The following is a 15,743-nucleotide window of genomic DNA, read 5'->3' on the forward strand; positions in this document are numbered from 1 at the left end:
ATGGGTGGTTTATATGGCAGTTGGAGGATTAGACAAAAAGGAAGTAGGCTCCACTGCCTGCCGAGCACGACATTCATGTTTTCGAACGGCCCGTCGCAGCTTTGCGATGGGGCGTAGCGGGCCTGGAACCTTCGAGCGACTAGCTGTGCAACACACTGGGTAAAATGCACCCCCAGCCCGTTTGGGCAATGCGCCCTCGGGCCGGCAAAGTCCAGCGTTTAGTCCGTAATCTGTACGCCACCAACGTGTCTGGGCCGCCCAGACAAAGTCTTCCCGATCCCAATCAACGAGGTTGTCGCTGCGTCTCAAAACGGAGCGTGACTTACGTAAAGTGGGGCTGCCGCTCAATCGGCATTTGTCAGGAACGCTGCACTCGTAATCATTTCATCAGCATCTCAATCATCGGTATGTCAGTGTTGTGCCAAGGCTGCTGTGTCCCCACAATTTACCCGCGCGGGCACTGAAAGGGGTTCGCGTTTGGGCGTGCTTCAACGTATAGAGGACCTCCATGACGAATACGCGTGCGTATAGTACACATGGCCGACGGAGAACCTGAATAATTAGGCAGCACTGGCTGCGGACTGCGGGGTGCTGCGCGCCCCGTAGAGCATTACAAACATGCACACCAACCATCAGCCCTTTCCTAAAAAGGGCAATGCTAGAGATGTGCGAGCCCGCGTTGGAGCCCGTCCCGATACCTTAGATAGAGGCTCTGCCTACAGAGACAACTGCTCACCCAATGCAGAGTAGTGCAACCATAACATGAGACGACTTTCAACAATGCTAAATTTGGGCGCAGGTCTGCCTGCAGAGCGGATGTTCAGCGTGCATCCATGTGCGCATCTTACCCATTACAAAGGCTTAGGCCACAAGTGGGAATTGCACGGCTCAAGCGGCACTACAACATTCTGCAACATCTCCTTCCTCCACGACGGCCCTGAAGCTGTCTTTCGGCACCCCCGAAGACAACACTCAACGGCATCAGCATATTCTAGCCCGGCCTCGCTCAAAACATCCCAGTACCCCTCCAACGCCGCGAGCAAGTCTAATGCAGCCGCTGCCTCAAAGTTGCCAGACCCTGCATTGTCAAGTTTCTTTCTGGACTCGTACTCTTCAATCGGCTTGCCGAAGCACAGTTCAAAGAGGATGACATCTAGCACGTGAATTGCCGCGAAGTCAACCACCCCAGCTGACCGTGTTTCGGGCAATGATGCTGTTGGTTCGAACCCGCACGCAATGAGCGGGCTTCCGAGTTCAGATACGGGCTCCGCGGCTCTAAGACCATGGTGGCTGAACTCGATGGTCGTCTTCCGCAGCGCAGCCGTGATCCACGGAGTAGACTTCAGCTGGACAAGGGAAGACGCAAGGTCGAGCGCGACGCGATATCTTTGCCTGCGGCTGGGCTGAGCCTGGCTGCCCCGCGAGAGAATCTCAGCAAGGGTAATGAAGGAGTCCCCGGCGGTGGGCGGAGCGTCGTCGGTGGGATATATCGCACCTCGTGCCAGGAGTCGAGCAGCTCGGCCCCACGGCGGGAACCTTGAAGCGCTGATATCGCAATCGGGAATGCCCCGAGAACGACGCCCACGATCTCAAAGCTCGACATGTCGGGCTGTTTTGGCGCTGCCTCCAGATTTTTCTATTCTTGGTTCTCAGCGACACAGCCTGCAGAAACCAAGTCGAGGTGTAGTCGCACGTGAGGTCGGTTGGGTAGCGATCCGGTCTGCCTATCGGCGGTCCTCTGGCGCCCGCAGCGTGTACCATTCCCTCCTCTGCTGTCGCTGACACGCTTGAACATCAACCATCAATCCTTGGTTCACTACTTTGTATCATCGTTGACAACTATGGAGCCGACTCGAGCGGCGTCGGCCGCAGAAAGGGCCTCCGAAATTCGGTGCCGACTTAACAGTATATCGGCCGTCACAAGCGCCGGAGCCCCACTCATCTCCATTGAGGATGTCGGTAATCTAGCCGACAGGTTCAAGCTCTGGGCCGGGAACATAGGTGCCGATCATCCTCCAAACTCCGCGATGTCTTTGGAATATCGCCCTCGAGATGTCCCCGAGGTCTTCCGCGAGGTGTTGAGTTTACTCGATGAACTCTCCGAAGCCGTCGGTGATGGTATGTAGCCAATAATTCCCGCAGAGAAACTTGAGTTAGATCCAATGTGTTGACCTCGCTGGTGGTGCTTAAAATTGTCTCCGGAAAGCGAAAGAATCGTGAAACATGCGACTCCGCTATGCTCGACTGTGAGGACGAAGGAAATGAGAGCGATTTTGAGGACGACGACAGAGAAGATCTCGGGGCGGTTACAGACGAAGCGCCTGACATTCTTGACATTGCATCAGACTGTGTCGGCAATCTATTCAGAATCTCGATGCTGATTCGGAAGGCGACGCCGCGAGACCGGTTCGCCAAGACGCTTCAGGACCGGCGACACCCCTTTATGGACCAGTTCGATATCAACTACGTTCAAGAGAGATATCCACGATTAGCGCATCCGGGGAAAAGATGGCTACTTGAGCGCCTGGGGCGCGCCATCACAAACCGGAGGCAGTATTTGCGCTACTGCCGTGAGCACAAAGAACGACTTGAGCAACCATGCATCGAACGGAGCTCAGCTTCAGCCAATGTGGCGCCCGTAGCAGAGCTTTTGAACAATTTGTCTGACCCAAACAGAGTTGGGCCTCATGCAGCGAGGCAGGAAAATTTTGAATCTGTTGAACAGCCGTCTACAAACCTACCCAATAAGGCGCCGCAGAGCCTGTGGGCGGAGCCCTCGACCAAAGCATCGACACTGGACAATACACGCCTTAAGGTCATAATGGGGCAGCCAGACGACTACAACGGTGATGAGGATGAAGATGACGGTCGGACGTATTCTTCGGCCGCCTCGTCGGTTTGCCTCGAGGAAGACGGGGCCCCTCTCCTCCTTCCGTCACTAGGAGATGTCAGCCAAGGCAGCCCCGAATTCGAGTGCATTCTCTGCCGCGGGATTAAACGATTTACCCGAGAGAAGACCTGGAGGCGACTCGCGTATCGCGATCTCAAAACCTGTGTCTGCACGCTCGGGGATGGGGAATGCAGTCTCGAGATGTTTAGCGACCAAAAGACATGGTTTGAGCATGAAATGGAAAGACACCGGGGGGTTTAAGTCTGCAAGATTTGTAAGAATGGCCCCTTTCGGTTGCTGGGTACCTTCCAGGCTCATATCGCGACTCGTCACGCCGAGCTCGACAGCGCCCAAGTGTCAGCTCTCATCAGCGTGAGCAACTCAATGCCAAACGCCATTCCAGCTCAGGACTGTCCGTTTTGTGGCGAGTGGGAGCAGAAGTTGAGACAAACGCTTTCTGGGAATGGCAGTTCTCGTTCAGGTGATAATTCTGACGAGGTTGTGACGGTGGACCCGCAGCAGTTCCGCCGACACGTTGGGGAGCATCTCCGTCAACTATCTCTGTTCGCAATCCCTCGCGCGCCCGAAGGTTCTGGCAAAGGAGGCAGCTTCAGTGTTGGTGGCAGAGCCCGGAGCTCATGTAACAACCCCAGTCAGATGTGGTCGTCGAATGGCAAGCTGTCCTTCCGGACCGTGTCTGTTCCTAGCGTGGAAATCGAAATGCCTCTTGGGCCTGAGACCCGCGAGTCAGAGGGAATCGAGTCAGGGGAGGCGAACCAGAAGAAAGCGACCCGGAGGAAGGAGAGCCAGAGGAAGGCGGGTCAAATGGTCGCAGGTCAAAACACCATGATAGCAAGGACAGCGGGACGGGGGCTCGCGAGTCAAAGCCCCGCAAATCAAAGCTCAATGAGATCTTGGCCGCGCTATGGGGTGCGACAGGCTCCAACAAGGGCCAAACGAAGGATGAGACTCAAAAGAAGAACCAGAAAATGATCATCATATCGAAGGCAGGGAAGATCCGGAGTATCGACCACACGATGCAAGAGGTCAGGGATAAGAATAGACGGAACAATGCCTCACTGAAATTCATGCAGTTCGAGTACTGGCTGAGAAACGACCATCGCATCCCCACAGGCGTTCATCTAAACTGTATTCGCCACCTCGAGGGGTTGGGAAAACATTGGGCGTGCCTCGAGGTTGACTCCACGAATGAAGCGCTCTGCCTACACGACGATTTGTGCAGGAAAAGAAATGTTCGCATGCATAAGGGGAAATTAAGCCTCTGCTACTTGATTGACACCCTCTATTTTTCCTGACCTCGGATGCCTGATGCGTTCTCGCTAGGCCTTTATTCTATCAGCGCCAGATTCGCTCTGCGGGAGACTTGCCGAGTTCAACTCCTGAATCATCGCTACAATTCGCGGCATGGTGAGGGGAAACGGCTGTCTCTAGCCAGTGTCAGGCAGGCATGGCAAAGTAGACCATAATCAAAACTGCCAGCTGGTTCTGATATCGAGCTCAGCAATTATCACGTGGAGGGCATCAAATCACTCCATGTTATCTACCTAGTCGAAACAGAGAGGGGAAAGGTAGATAGGGGCATCAGCAACACCACCGGTTTGGCTAGAACCGGCTAGCGAGATTGACAGGCACGGGCCTGAGTGTTTCTTTTGTCCTCCTTAACAGAATCAAGTCGCGCTGACTGTTGGCCTGCTGCTACGGCCACTGTCGGATGATCATTATGCGTTTAGTTTTCTGACAGTAACATGTATATGATATATCGCATTGTCGCATTGTCGAATTAACCGTGTACATATGTTCCTTGGATGTAAAATACTTCGATCGTGTGCTCTCTTGCAGTTGCCACGCACACTGCAGTTCAGTCATTGCTGCCTGCGTCGAACTTTGGCTCGGACCGTCTCAGCTCTTTCTGGGCATGATGACGTCATAACCCGGCAGCCTTTCCAACATGCCGCAAGTTCGCGACTTAGACATCGCGACTTAGACATCGCGACTCGTACATCGCGACTCGGACTTTGCCTGTCCTCCCGGCAGCCAATGGGGTTGGATCCACAGGCAATTGGGCCGCCTTCTTCTTTTCTTTTTCCTTCTTTTACGAGTGACTAAGCGAACCCGGCTTCCGTCTTTTCTGCCGGAGGGGCCCCCAGGGACGGGCCCGGGGGCGATGCCTATCCGCCATTCTCACTTATTAATCGCAGAAACAGGATGAATTAGTAAACATTGACTAGACTTAAGCTACAATCACCTCGTCCGAGGGAAATTTTGGGTTACGTTGCTCATTATAACCCCTTCAGGATCGTGATACCATCTCGCCTGCTATGGGGCAAGCCTAAACGGCCTGTTCACGAGAGCGTCCCAATATGTATTCTACACGAACGACGACGACATGGCGACTAAGCCCTCTCGTTCTCCACCAAAGGCGGTGCATTGGGGTTCCTGATCAGCGGCGGGGCGTTGGGATTTCTGATCAGGGGCCTAGCATTTGGGTTTCTCATCAGGGGCGGCGCGTTCGGATTCCTCACCAGGGGCGGCGCGTTCGGATTCCTCACTAGGGGCGGCGCGTTCGGGTTCCTCACCAGGGGCGGCGCGTTCGGGTTCCTCACGAGGGGCCGTCCACCAGCGCTGGCGGCAGGTCTGGCCGATGCGCGGGCCCTTCTCAACATCTCCCGCCTCTCCGCCTCCCTCTCCCTCCTGTCCTCCATCATGTGCCTCTCGGCGATCTCGGGGATGCCAAAGGGCGAGTGGTCTGCGGGGCCGGGCGAGGCGTCGCGCACGTGGACTGTCGGGAAACCCGAGTTGTCGTCGAACAGGGCCAGCGACACCCAACCCATCTCGACCTCCATCTGCGCCTTGTCGGCCGTGAACGACGCCTCGCTGAAGTCCTGCAGCAGCGCGCGCCCGGGCGAGTTCGGGCCGCCGTCCTGCACGATCAGGAAGCTCTTGCGGCGGAGCCTCGGCCCGTACACGATGCCGAGGTCGTGCAGCGCGGAGATGGCGGCGCGGCACTCGTCGAGGTCGCTGGGCATGGGGAAGCGCGCGTGCGGGAGGTGCTCGATGGCGAGGCCGATGATGCGCTCGGAGCGGTCTCCCTTGTTCTCGACGAGATAGGCGAGCAGGCGAGGCGCGATTTCGTTGCCGTGGTCGTGTATGACGGCGTATATGCGGGCCGTGTTGTTGAGGTCGCCCAGGTCGGGCATCTGGCGGTGCCGGACTGGAGTCACGGTGTCGGTGACAACAAAGACCTTTTCTGCGCCGAACAGCGTCAACTTCTCCTGGGCCGTCATCTCTCTGAAGCCGGGACCCTGGCCTTTCCAGATCATGGGGCGGCCAGGATCCCACCACCCCTCCTTCTGAGCGCCGATTTCAGGCATCAGGCGTTGGTGTGGTGGCGGATAGTCGACGCGCGGGACATAGGCAGGGCAGGGGCCCTCGATGCCGGGAAACCGCTGGCGCTCGGTCGAGGCAATGGCCAGGCTGTTCCCGCTCCGCTTCAGGTGTGCAACATTCCAGTCGCCGTCCGGGAGACTCATGAAGTGGAAGGGCCAATGTTGATTTCCGAATCCCTCCCTGTGGTCCAAGTGGCAGGTGAAAAAAAGGTACTTCACCATTAGATCCCGCTCACCCAGACCGCATGACTGAACCCGGTAGTAGCCTTCCAAGGTGTCTTGTGGCAGGCCAGGGGCTGGAGCCAACTGTCCGGGTGCCACCTGATGAGATATGGTAAACTTGGCCTGATACTCGGGCCATCTGCTTTCTGGCCCCGACCCTGGGGACTCTGCTGGGTCCCAGTCCGAGCCAGACTCTGAGTCTGAGTCGGCGAGCTCGATAGGCATGTTTTTTTTCCTCTCTTTTTTTGGTGCGTGGTCTTGCTGGAAACTTCCAATTGAAACTCCTAGCTCGGCTGCGAAAGAAGAAGGCCGTTCGGGTCCAAGTCGTTGCAATGTGAATGAGGGGATGAGTCCCTGCGGTGAAGAGTTGGGTTATATCCAAGGATTGCACCCCAAGGCTCCTGCGCCCCAGTCCCCGCTGCAACAATTGGCACCTAGCCACCACGCTAGCAACAGTTTGGGGACTGACCAATTGCAATCAGCGTCTTCCGTGGCTGTGTTGGACTAGCACTCGATTTGCGTGCATACACACAGTGTGCAGCGCGCAATTGAAGGCAAAAATCAGAAAGGGTTTCCACTGTCTAAATGCACGTCGGGCTCGGAAAACAGATTTGTTACCTGATTACGGGAGGGAACTCCGCCTTGATGCGATGCGTTCGGTGTAAGCAGTGCAAGCACCATCTGGACTGGACGGACGTCTTGCCTGACCCTAACCCTGCGCCGCCCAAAATTAAGGGTACCTAGATCGGAGTGCTAATCTCTAACATCGTCCTCATGAGCAGGGGAGTCAAGCGCAGTGGTCTTTCAGTCTAGGCGGAAAGATTGGCATTGGTTTAGGTGGAAAAATAAAGGTAGTTGTGTGATAATTACACTTCACAGGTCATATGAGCGGCGATGGCGGTCAACCTAAATAATTCAACTACGGTTGGAAGTGGGCAACTTGGGATTTTGATTTCCTGTTAGACGGTGGGCGCAGCGTTGGCGCAGCGTTGTGAAGGGTTCGATGCGTCAGCCAGCTCGTGATGAAGAACAAAGCGGATAAAATTGATTCACATTACATGGATAACATATGCATTAAGAGAAAGGAGAGAAATGGACAAAAGCACAACGGATATCGTCACAGGCAAATCATGGCGAGTCACCCGTGTGGTAGGAAATCACGCAAGACATTGGTGTCTCTTGGAACTATCTACTAATTGCTATCTAATCTAATGTACTGAAGTGGCCATACAACTAATCTCTATTCCGGTGCTGTGTGCTGGTGTGTGTCTATCTATCCCCTATAACTGTCTCTTGATTTGTTGAATGATACATGATGTTGTGTGTACATTCTAGGCACTCCCGCCGAATATCTAATCTAATTATGCCGAATGTATGATGATGATGCGCCGAATATGTCATGCTGCCGAGTCTGGAATGCTGCCGAGTCTGGAATGCTGCCGAGTCTGGAATGCTGCCGAGTCTGGAATGCTGCCGAGTCTGGAATGCTGCCGAGTCTGGAATGCTGCCGAGTCTGGAATGCTGCCGAGTCTGGAATGCTGCCGAGTCTGGAATGCTGCCGAGTCTGGAATGCTGCCGAGTCTGGAATGCTGCCGAGCCTGGAATGCTGCCGAAGAAGTGAAATCGCTGTGTTGCCACGTCCGTGTAAAGTGTGCTTATATGTTGTGGATGTGGGAAATCAATGCCCGCTCATGGAAAGGCCTGGCAAAGTTGTTAACATCTGGAGTCCGGACTACGCTCCCTCGACTATAAAGACAAGAAGAGCCCGTTTTGGGAAAGAACAAAACACAAAGTACTTACGGAGAGATGGAATATTCAGTCTGTGTCGCTCATCCTGTGTCTCCGACGGTGGAAAATACTGCTATTCACGAGTCGTACTTCCAGTATTTGTACTGGCCCGAGTGCCAGTGCCGCTCCTTGCTCCGCTGGTACTTGAGGTCGGCGCTGCAGCGCTTGCAGTAGCAACGGCTCTTGTGGTCTTTAACGATGACGCGCTGGCAGCCCCATCGCGTGTAGTAGTCGGGACATGGCTCGAGAGTCCAGCGCGTGGAACACCCGCAAGACCAGGAATCTCTGTCCTGTCTGCACATGGGCTGGCTCTGCTGCTGGTTACTGGAGGGGTTGTCGAGTCCTTGGTAGGTTTCCGAAGCAGATGGGCGCTCTGGAGAGCGTTGGAAGACTCCTGATGCTGACGGAGATGTCTTGGTCCCGCGGATATCGGGTAACGCAGCGAGACTTGTATCGATCGAGTCGTATATGATGATTTGATGGCTATGGTGGACCTGCAGTAGCGGCAGGGAGAGGGAGACCCGCAAGACCGGATCTTGCTTGAGACATTTTATATATGACAGCTCCGGCAAGAGGCAGCCTCTCTCGGGCAGTGTCCTCCCAAGGAAAGCCACTCCGCCGCCTAGAGGCCATCATCACGGGGCCTAGGTGCTATGTGGGAGGGCTTGGTGAAGATGCACGAGCACAGTCTGTGTTTGTTGGGGCGGGTGGTCAACCGAGACGGCCCGGCTTCTTGCCAGAAAGAGAAAGAGAGCATGTGCATGCGTGTGTGTGTGCCTGGGTTTCCAGGCTGCTCTTCCGAGCTATCAGTTTCCGAGCTGGGTGCCGGGGCTCTACCCGCGGTTTCTACCTCATATCATAGCCACGGCGGCCTGGGTACGGCGCTAGAACGGATTACACATGGAAGAATTCCATGGGAATTCTCCATCGACTCCAGCGAGTGACCGAGTCGCTGGGACACTCCCGACTAGACTAGGGGCTGGGGGTACATGTCCGAAAAGCAATGCACAAGAGCCGCGAGTTTCGCGGCCGGGCGTTGTGGCAGGCGGAATGTCGACATCGGCCACTGGATTTCGTCAAACGTTCAACGTCTGCAGGGGTTGCGGCCCGATCGGGCGGGCCGCTCAGGCAGGGTCCAGGCACATCGATTGGCCACCAGGCGTCGAAACGGGCACGCCTGTGACGACAGGCCCCGTCCCCGTCCCCAAACATCAAAAAAACGAGTGGATCAAAAGCTCCCCAACGATCCACCATTGGCGCTGGCGCACATCGAGGCGGACTCTAGACTACCGGCCTTGCAGATCACGGATGATGCATCGCCTACATTTTCCCATCCGCGAAGACCTGCTGCTGGTAGCGGCGCTGGCACTTGCCCGACCCGACAGTCTGGTAACGGCCGCTAATTGGCCGGCAGCCACTTGTAGCCGCCGGGTTCAAGAGAGCCTCGAGAGTCACCTTGGGCCCACGCGGCGAGTGTCCGGCCCTGCCCTAGGGTCTCCGAACTGGCCGGATGTACTGCGCACTGGGGTCGGGTATCACATGATATCCCGGCCATCCTCTCTGCGCTCTCAAGCTCCCTCCTGCCTTCCTAGCAGTTGTTCAACTTGCTGCCCTCAACTTGCTGCTCTCGACTTGCTGCCCTCAACCTGCTGCCCTGACCGAAGTATTAAGGCCTCATGGCCCCCGACGTAATTTGTCCGAGGTTGCTTCTGAAGGCTTTCCGTCTCTCTTTCTCACTCATCCTGGTCACTTGGTGGTCATTGCTCCCGTCCAAGAGCCCTCGGCCGATGCCCAACCCGGGCTGAGCAGCAACGGCACGGTCACTTTTCCAGGCTGCTGGCCTACGCGGCGGACCCTAGAGCCGAGTCTAGCCCGCGGGCACTGAACCGAGACCTCGACATATTACTGCTATCGACAAGCAAAGGTTCGAGAGGCCAACCCGAGCACTGTTGCTGACAGTCTCCTTTAGGCGCCCAATCTGTCGTCTTTCAATCTCTACATCCAATACCTCTTGACGTCTACCTAGGTACGTTCCAGTTTCTTACTCCCTCCCACTTCTCATCATGCCGACACTCTCCGGATCTTCTCAAACGCCTTACTGCCTCAGCAAGTTGGAGTACATCCTACCCTGTCAAGCGATCCTGAACCATCACCCCCTCTCGGCCGTTACTGCCCCGTTGATCATCGATACTCGGAGAAGGGGCCGAATCACATGCAAACACGGAACGTGATTGATGACAGAGACCGAAGGGGGCGCAGCCAAATTCCAGCCTCTGGATCTATTAGGCACAAAGACTCCAAGCGCGGTCTGATGATTGCCCCCTTCACCTCTTTCAATCCTCTATTTATTTTCAGCCACAACAAGTTGCTAAATTACATGTAAATGCAAAGGCTGATTGACTACAAGGTCCAGTGATCAGAGAAGTGCAGCCTCGCCTGGATCTAGGCACAAAGACTCAGAGCGTGGTCTGAAGACCGACCATTACTCTGTACGATCTCATCGCCGAACAGCAGTCATCAGTGTCATCCTCACGAATCCAAACAGCCGCAGTACCTCGACAACCACAACCGCTCTGTAACCAGGATTTCATCCCCATGCCACAATCTCTCTAATTACAACCAACCAACATGCTTTCCATTCCACAGAACTACTCAGCCCACGCTAACCTAGCCCAGACACGTACCTGATCAACAGCTACCTGCCCAATCAATGCCACATCCCCGCCGTCTCGGCAAATGCCATGACGCGCGCATGCAGCTCGCCCGCGCGCAGCGCCTCGTAGATATCGCCGGCCATAGAGCCGAGGATGCGGCCGTGGGACGCAAGGCGCTGCTGGTGCTGATCCGGACCGGCATAATTCACCCCGGCCGCGGCCGCGGCATTCTTGAATAGCATCTCGTTCTGAGCCCTGCGTAGTAGTAGCGGCGGATGGTCGTCGACGCCGCGGTTGAGTGGCACGGCGAGGTCGCGGCGGACGAAATCGTAGACGACGCGTGAGGCGGGGCTGATATAGCGGTGCGTGGTGGTGTCTGGCGCGTCTTGATCGAGGAAATGCGCACGTATTTCCAAGAATTCGCTGAACAAAATTGACGACGCCCGTTCCATGAACTTTCCTATGAATTTGTGGCTAATGCTTTCCTCGCCCGTTCCCCAGTTTATAAGTTTCAGAAGAATGGCGCCGAAGGAGTCATTGACCGCGGCCCCGCACCGCTCGGCCAGGTCGAGATGCGACAGCTGGTCCCAGCGCTGCAGTATGGAGTCGATGGCTTGGTTCCCCACGCGCTCGTCGAACGCGTCGAAGTTGTAATCGGCGTTGCCAATCTGGCGACTTTCGGGATCAAGCCAGGTGCGCGCTGTCTCGAGGAGCGGCTCTCGCACGCGCGCGCGGAACTCGAGCTGCATGCACCGCAGGTCGAGCGCCTGGCACAGCGTGTAGATGTATGTCGCCGCCATGAGCGAAAGGACCTCCAGGGCCTCGAGGGCGTAGCGCGCCGTGGCGAGCGCCATCGAGTTGACCGACTGATTGGTCATCTCGGCGACCTGGACGTGGGTGCTCATGGGGTGAGCTAGATATGCCAGCTCAGACATGTAGGCCGCCATATTAACGTCGAAGCCCTTGAAGGTGAACGAGTCGCTAGGGTCATCGGCACTCAGGTTGGGCGGCAGGCCCTTGTTAGTCTGGTTGTTGATGAGCTCGGAGCTCTGGGCGAAAATCAGCCGGCCCAGGTTCTGCAGTGCCGTCATGGTCTTCTCCATGGCCGACGTAATGGCCATGGCCTGGAAGTTGCCGCCGTGGTGAACTTGGCCCGTGGCTGCGTCGATCAGGGGGTTGTCCGTCGTCGAGTTGAGCTCCGTCGACACCTGGCGCGTCGCTAACGCCAGATCCTCGAGCTGGGGGCCAATCCACTGCGGCGCCGTCCTAAGAGCGTAGCGGTCTTGGGCCAGCCCGACACGCTCGGGCTCGCGATCTGGCGAGATCTTGGACCCGGCAAGAAAACTCAAAATGTTCGCTGCGGCCTCGGTCTGGCCATCGTGTGGTCGCACCGACGAGATGAACGGGTGGTAATTGTGGGCGGTACCAGCGAGCGCTTCAGTGCCCATTGCCGTGAGGAGCTGCACCAGAATGGCGAGCTGGTTTGCCTGGTGCATGACAATGGCCGCTGCCGCGCAGCTTGGGGCCGTTCCATTGGTGATCCCGAGGCCTTCTTTGGCCTGCAGACGGACGGGCTCCAGGCCGGCCAGCTTCAGTGTTTCGTTAGCTGGGAGAGTCATGCTCTTAGCCTGCTCGCCGCGAAATTTGACGAAAATGTCCGGGTTTCCCTCGATAGCACCTGCCACATACGACAGGGTAGACAAGTCACCCGAGGCAGAGATGCTCCCCCTCAGCGGCACCACGGGTGTCATGTCCCGGGCCAAGAGCTGCATGATTGACTGTATGACACTGATGCGCACACCCGAGTGGCCGCGCAAGAGCGAGTTGCAGCGGATGAGCATAGCGGCTCGCACAATGGGGCCGGGCAGGGCGTGACTTCGAAGCAACTCATTGGACCGTCTGCGAGGGTCTGGCCGCCCATCTTCCCGGCCCTTGCTGCGCTTGTCGCTCTGCAGCAGGATTCCAACATTGAGGTGCTGGACAGCAGCGCTCTGGAGGCGTTCAAAGTCTGCGGTGCGGGTGTCTGCGCTGCCGCCGAAGCCGGTATTGACGCCGTAGATGACCTGACGGTCGTCAAGCTGGCGCTTGAGCCAATCGACGCTATCGGCGACATTCTGGAGGATGGTTGCATCGTTGGTGAGTTTGGGTGTTGCCCCGTGCCTGCCCGAGAGAAAAAGAAGCGAAGTGAGCTTTGTGTTCCCTTCAATCATATCTCAGGTTGACGGCCACGGCGATTGTGGCGTCCAGTTGAAATACTGACAAGGAAACGGCAACGACGTCAGCGATCGACAAATCACTTCCTGTAATCGAGACGGCGTCTTGTGCTGCAAGCGTCTTCTGCAGCCGCGCCCATTCTGCCCGTGCAGCTGCCGCGTGTGGAGCACGAACACTGCCGGCGGTTGCTGATTGCATCATGTTGTGCGTCCACCTTGCCGGATCTAGCTCTTGGGTTTGTGTTCGGGTTCGGGGCGGAGACGGAATCAGGTTGCTAGGCTGTGGGTTTCGGGCTGCAGCCGGGAGTGCCGCAAGTCTCGACTGTGGATTGAAGAAGCACAAAGGTGAGCAATTTTAACTAAAGTGATTGGAAAAAGTGGGCAGTTCTCCCAGGGAAGGATCGAGAAGAGGGAAGTTAAAAATAAAGCTCGGGCCGAACCGGGGCGAGGAACTGCTCTGCAAGCCAGCAGCTCGTGCTTTGTAACGTTCTAATCTGCTTGTATTTCTACGTATCGAGTCGTTTTGCTGAATCTGAACTCTAAGCTCGCCCTTACACCGCGAGGTATTTTTGCTTCCTCACGGCAAATTTCGGTCCGTTGGTGTCCGTTTGTGCATGCCTGGCGTGCATATGCGAGAGTATTGGCAAGTTCGTTAGACCATTGGCACTCACCGCCACACTCGTTGATGGCCAATAACATCACAGACCACCCCATAATAATTCACCGGTCTCAAAAGCTCCGATCCTAACGGCGTGGGGGGTAGATAGTTGTTGTGCGGAATTATTTATTGCGGTTGCTCTTTCCAAACAAGAACAACTCCAGAGATCTCTCCGTTCTGTGCTCGCTGTTAGCCTCAGAGTCAATCCGTATCTGAACGAATATTGCGTGCTCAATTTCTCAGAGAATAATAGCCCCAATCTAACAATACATGAACTCAAAGTGGAGGTAAAGTCAAGAGGTATTTTAGTGACATTGCCCATAGATAGTGACATTGCCCATAGATAATGACATGGCTAGCTCCCGCAAATCACTTGAAATGCTGCACTAGAGACTGTTCATCTCGGGTTCTAGATCGAATTTCGTCGGATTTATTGCATCTCCATTCCATATTATGGCCGGAAGCTGCCATTCCATACTCTGATGCCGTAGGTGCAAGCGACGTGGATTGACTGATGATGCGAGAATTGAATCAGCATTAGCTACTATCATTATCATTCATTAGTTGCAATGAAGTTCTCAGCAAACAGTAGTTGCCTGGGTGGAATGAGACATCATTTCGTCTTCCCCCCAAAATTTCACATAGTAAGGGCTTAGGCTAGACAATAATTGCATTTTTCACCCACCACAGAGCCGAATAAACTTTTCGCTACTCTGGAAACGGATAGTGATTAACTGCAACGAACCCTCAATTCATGGGGCAAGGGTCAGGAGGGCAGATTGGAGAGTGAAAGGATCAGACAACAACCATTTCCGACAAAGTCTAGCCAGCTTAGGTAGCTCATAGTACCGCTTCTTCTCAGCGAAGTCGCCTTTGCACTAGCAGTCTCAGGGATTAAAAGGCATCAGATTTCGCGATCGGGATCGTGGGGAAACGAAGGAAAAGGGGGGAATTCTCATGGGCTGGTTGGTGTTGACACTGGAAAGGAGAAGTGTCTTCTTTTCCAGTCCTTCAGATATTAAACTGACCCGCTTAACAGCCCAGCATCATTAGAAGCCGAAGAGTCTTATTATAGAACTACACCTCGGGCATGGCAGTGCGACATCGAAGCCCTTCCACAGTTCAGTCTACTACCAACATTCCACGAATCGCACATTAGTGTCTTAGCGGCAGCAGCTACGGGTTTAGCTGTTAGGCTCCGAAATTACAAAAAAAAAACTTCCCCCGGTAGGGTACGGTCAACTGATCGTCGATGATCTTTGGCATGTGCATAACCCCTGGTATTATGGTCGCATTTCTGTCGAACTTCACGAATGACTAGTGCGTCGAAGTAGCCTCAGAGAACCGGTCTGCTACCGGGACTCGAACCCGTAGCCTTAGCGGAAGGTGTGCGTTTCAACGCACCACTATTCCGCTCGACTATTACCCCCGAGGCCCGCTGTTAAGGTGAGTGCTCGAGCTGATAGATATATCCCGGTACGTCTTGTACTTGTACTGTAACGTATTGGACCTAGCCGAATGCCACCTCTGCCGGGCCGGCGACAAGTTGCAGCCGCACATAGGTACTCTGTATTCATCCCCCGCCCACATATTTTCCCATCCTTGGACCTTGAACATGTGTCGTCGCGACTCGTACAGCCGAGCTGGATCAGTGATACCGGACGTAGAAAAGGAGTGGAAGTTCCGCCTTTTAGAAAACCACCAAAGTGAAAACAGGGCAAGCCTCAAAGTAAGAAGCGGTAATATCGCATATTTGACATGTCAAAGAAAGGCAAAGGCGCGTATATAGATCCGAAAGCCGTCGTTCTCGTACTTTTGCGTCTTAGCCGCCGGCGCGAACTAGTACCTCGACTCGAGGTTGTGGTAGTGGATCGTCGAGTTGGTGTTGTTCGGGATTTGCATGATCCCCAC

At 55.3% G+C, this 15,743-nt stretch overlaps 5 protein-coding genes across 5 annotated transcripts; 1 reads left to right on the forward strand and 4 right to left on the reverse strand.

The window, feature by feature from the left end:
- Positions 1-685: 685 nt before the first annotated feature.
- Positions 686-1,603, reverse strand: B0T26DRAFT_804100 (uncharacterized protein; the record flags this gene model as incomplete). The annotated part of the gene is made up of 2 exons (XM_060447114.1): positions 686-1,430; positions 1,496-1,603. The coding sequence occupies 2 exons, from the start codon at positions 1,601-1,603 to the stop codon at positions 852-854; spliced, it is 687 nt and encodes a 228-aa protein (XP_060294557.1). The 3' UTR covers positions 686-851.
- Positions 1,604-2,027: 424 nt separating this feature from the next.
- B0T26DRAFT_677595 (uncharacterized protein) lies at positions 2,028-4,157 on the forward strand (the record flags this gene model as incomplete). Its single annotated transcript, XM_060440120.1, has 5 exons — positions 2,028-2,118; positions 2,259-3,145; positions 3,203-3,725; positions 3,830-4,026; positions 4,134-4,157. The coding sequence occupies 5 exons, from the start codon at positions 2,028-2,030 to the stop codon at positions 4,155-4,157; spliced, it is 1,722 nt and encodes a 573-aa protein (XP_060294558.1).
- A 957-nt stretch (positions 4,158-5,114) lies between these two features.
- On the reverse strand, positions 5,115-5,596 carry B0T26DRAFT_716847 (uncharacterized protein). The gene has a single exon (XM_060442295.1). The coding sequence runs from the start codon at positions 5,572-5,574 to the stop codon at positions 5,305-5,307; it is 270 nt and encodes an 89-aa protein (XP_060294559.1). The 5' UTR covers positions 5,575-5,596; the 3' UTR covers positions 5,115-5,304.
- Positions 5,597-8,384: 2,788 nt separating this feature from the next.
- B0T26DRAFT_677597 (uncharacterized protein) lies at positions 8,385-8,856 on the reverse strand (the record flags this gene model as incomplete). Its single annotated transcript, XM_060440121.1, has 2 exons — positions 8,385-8,650; positions 8,802-8,856. 2 exons carry the CDS (start codon positions 8,854-8,856, stop codon positions 8,385-8,387), a joined length of 321 nt encoding a protein of 106 aa, XP_060294560.1.
- A 2,158-nt stretch (positions 8,857-11,014) lies between these two features.
- On the reverse strand, positions 11,015-13,376 carry B0T26DRAFT_677598 (putative phenylalanine protein; the record flags this gene model as incomplete). Its single annotated transcript, XM_060440122.1, has 2 exons — positions 11,015-13,121; positions 13,222-13,376. 2 exons carry the CDS (start codon positions 13,374-13,376, stop codon positions 11,015-11,017), a joined length of 2,262 nt encoding a protein of 753 aa, XP_060294561.1.
- Positions 13,377-15,743: the final 2,367 nt, after the last annotated feature.

This window comes from Lasiosphaeria miniovina (genome assembly GCF_030549165.1).
Source record: "Lasiosphaeria miniovina strain SMH2392-1A chromosome Unknown B0T26scaffold_5, whole genome shotgun sequence".
Taxonomy (NCBI): domain Eukaryota; kingdom Fungi; phylum Ascomycota; class Sordariomycetes; order Sordariales; family Lasiosphaeriaceae; genus Lasiosphaeria; species Lasiosphaeria miniovina.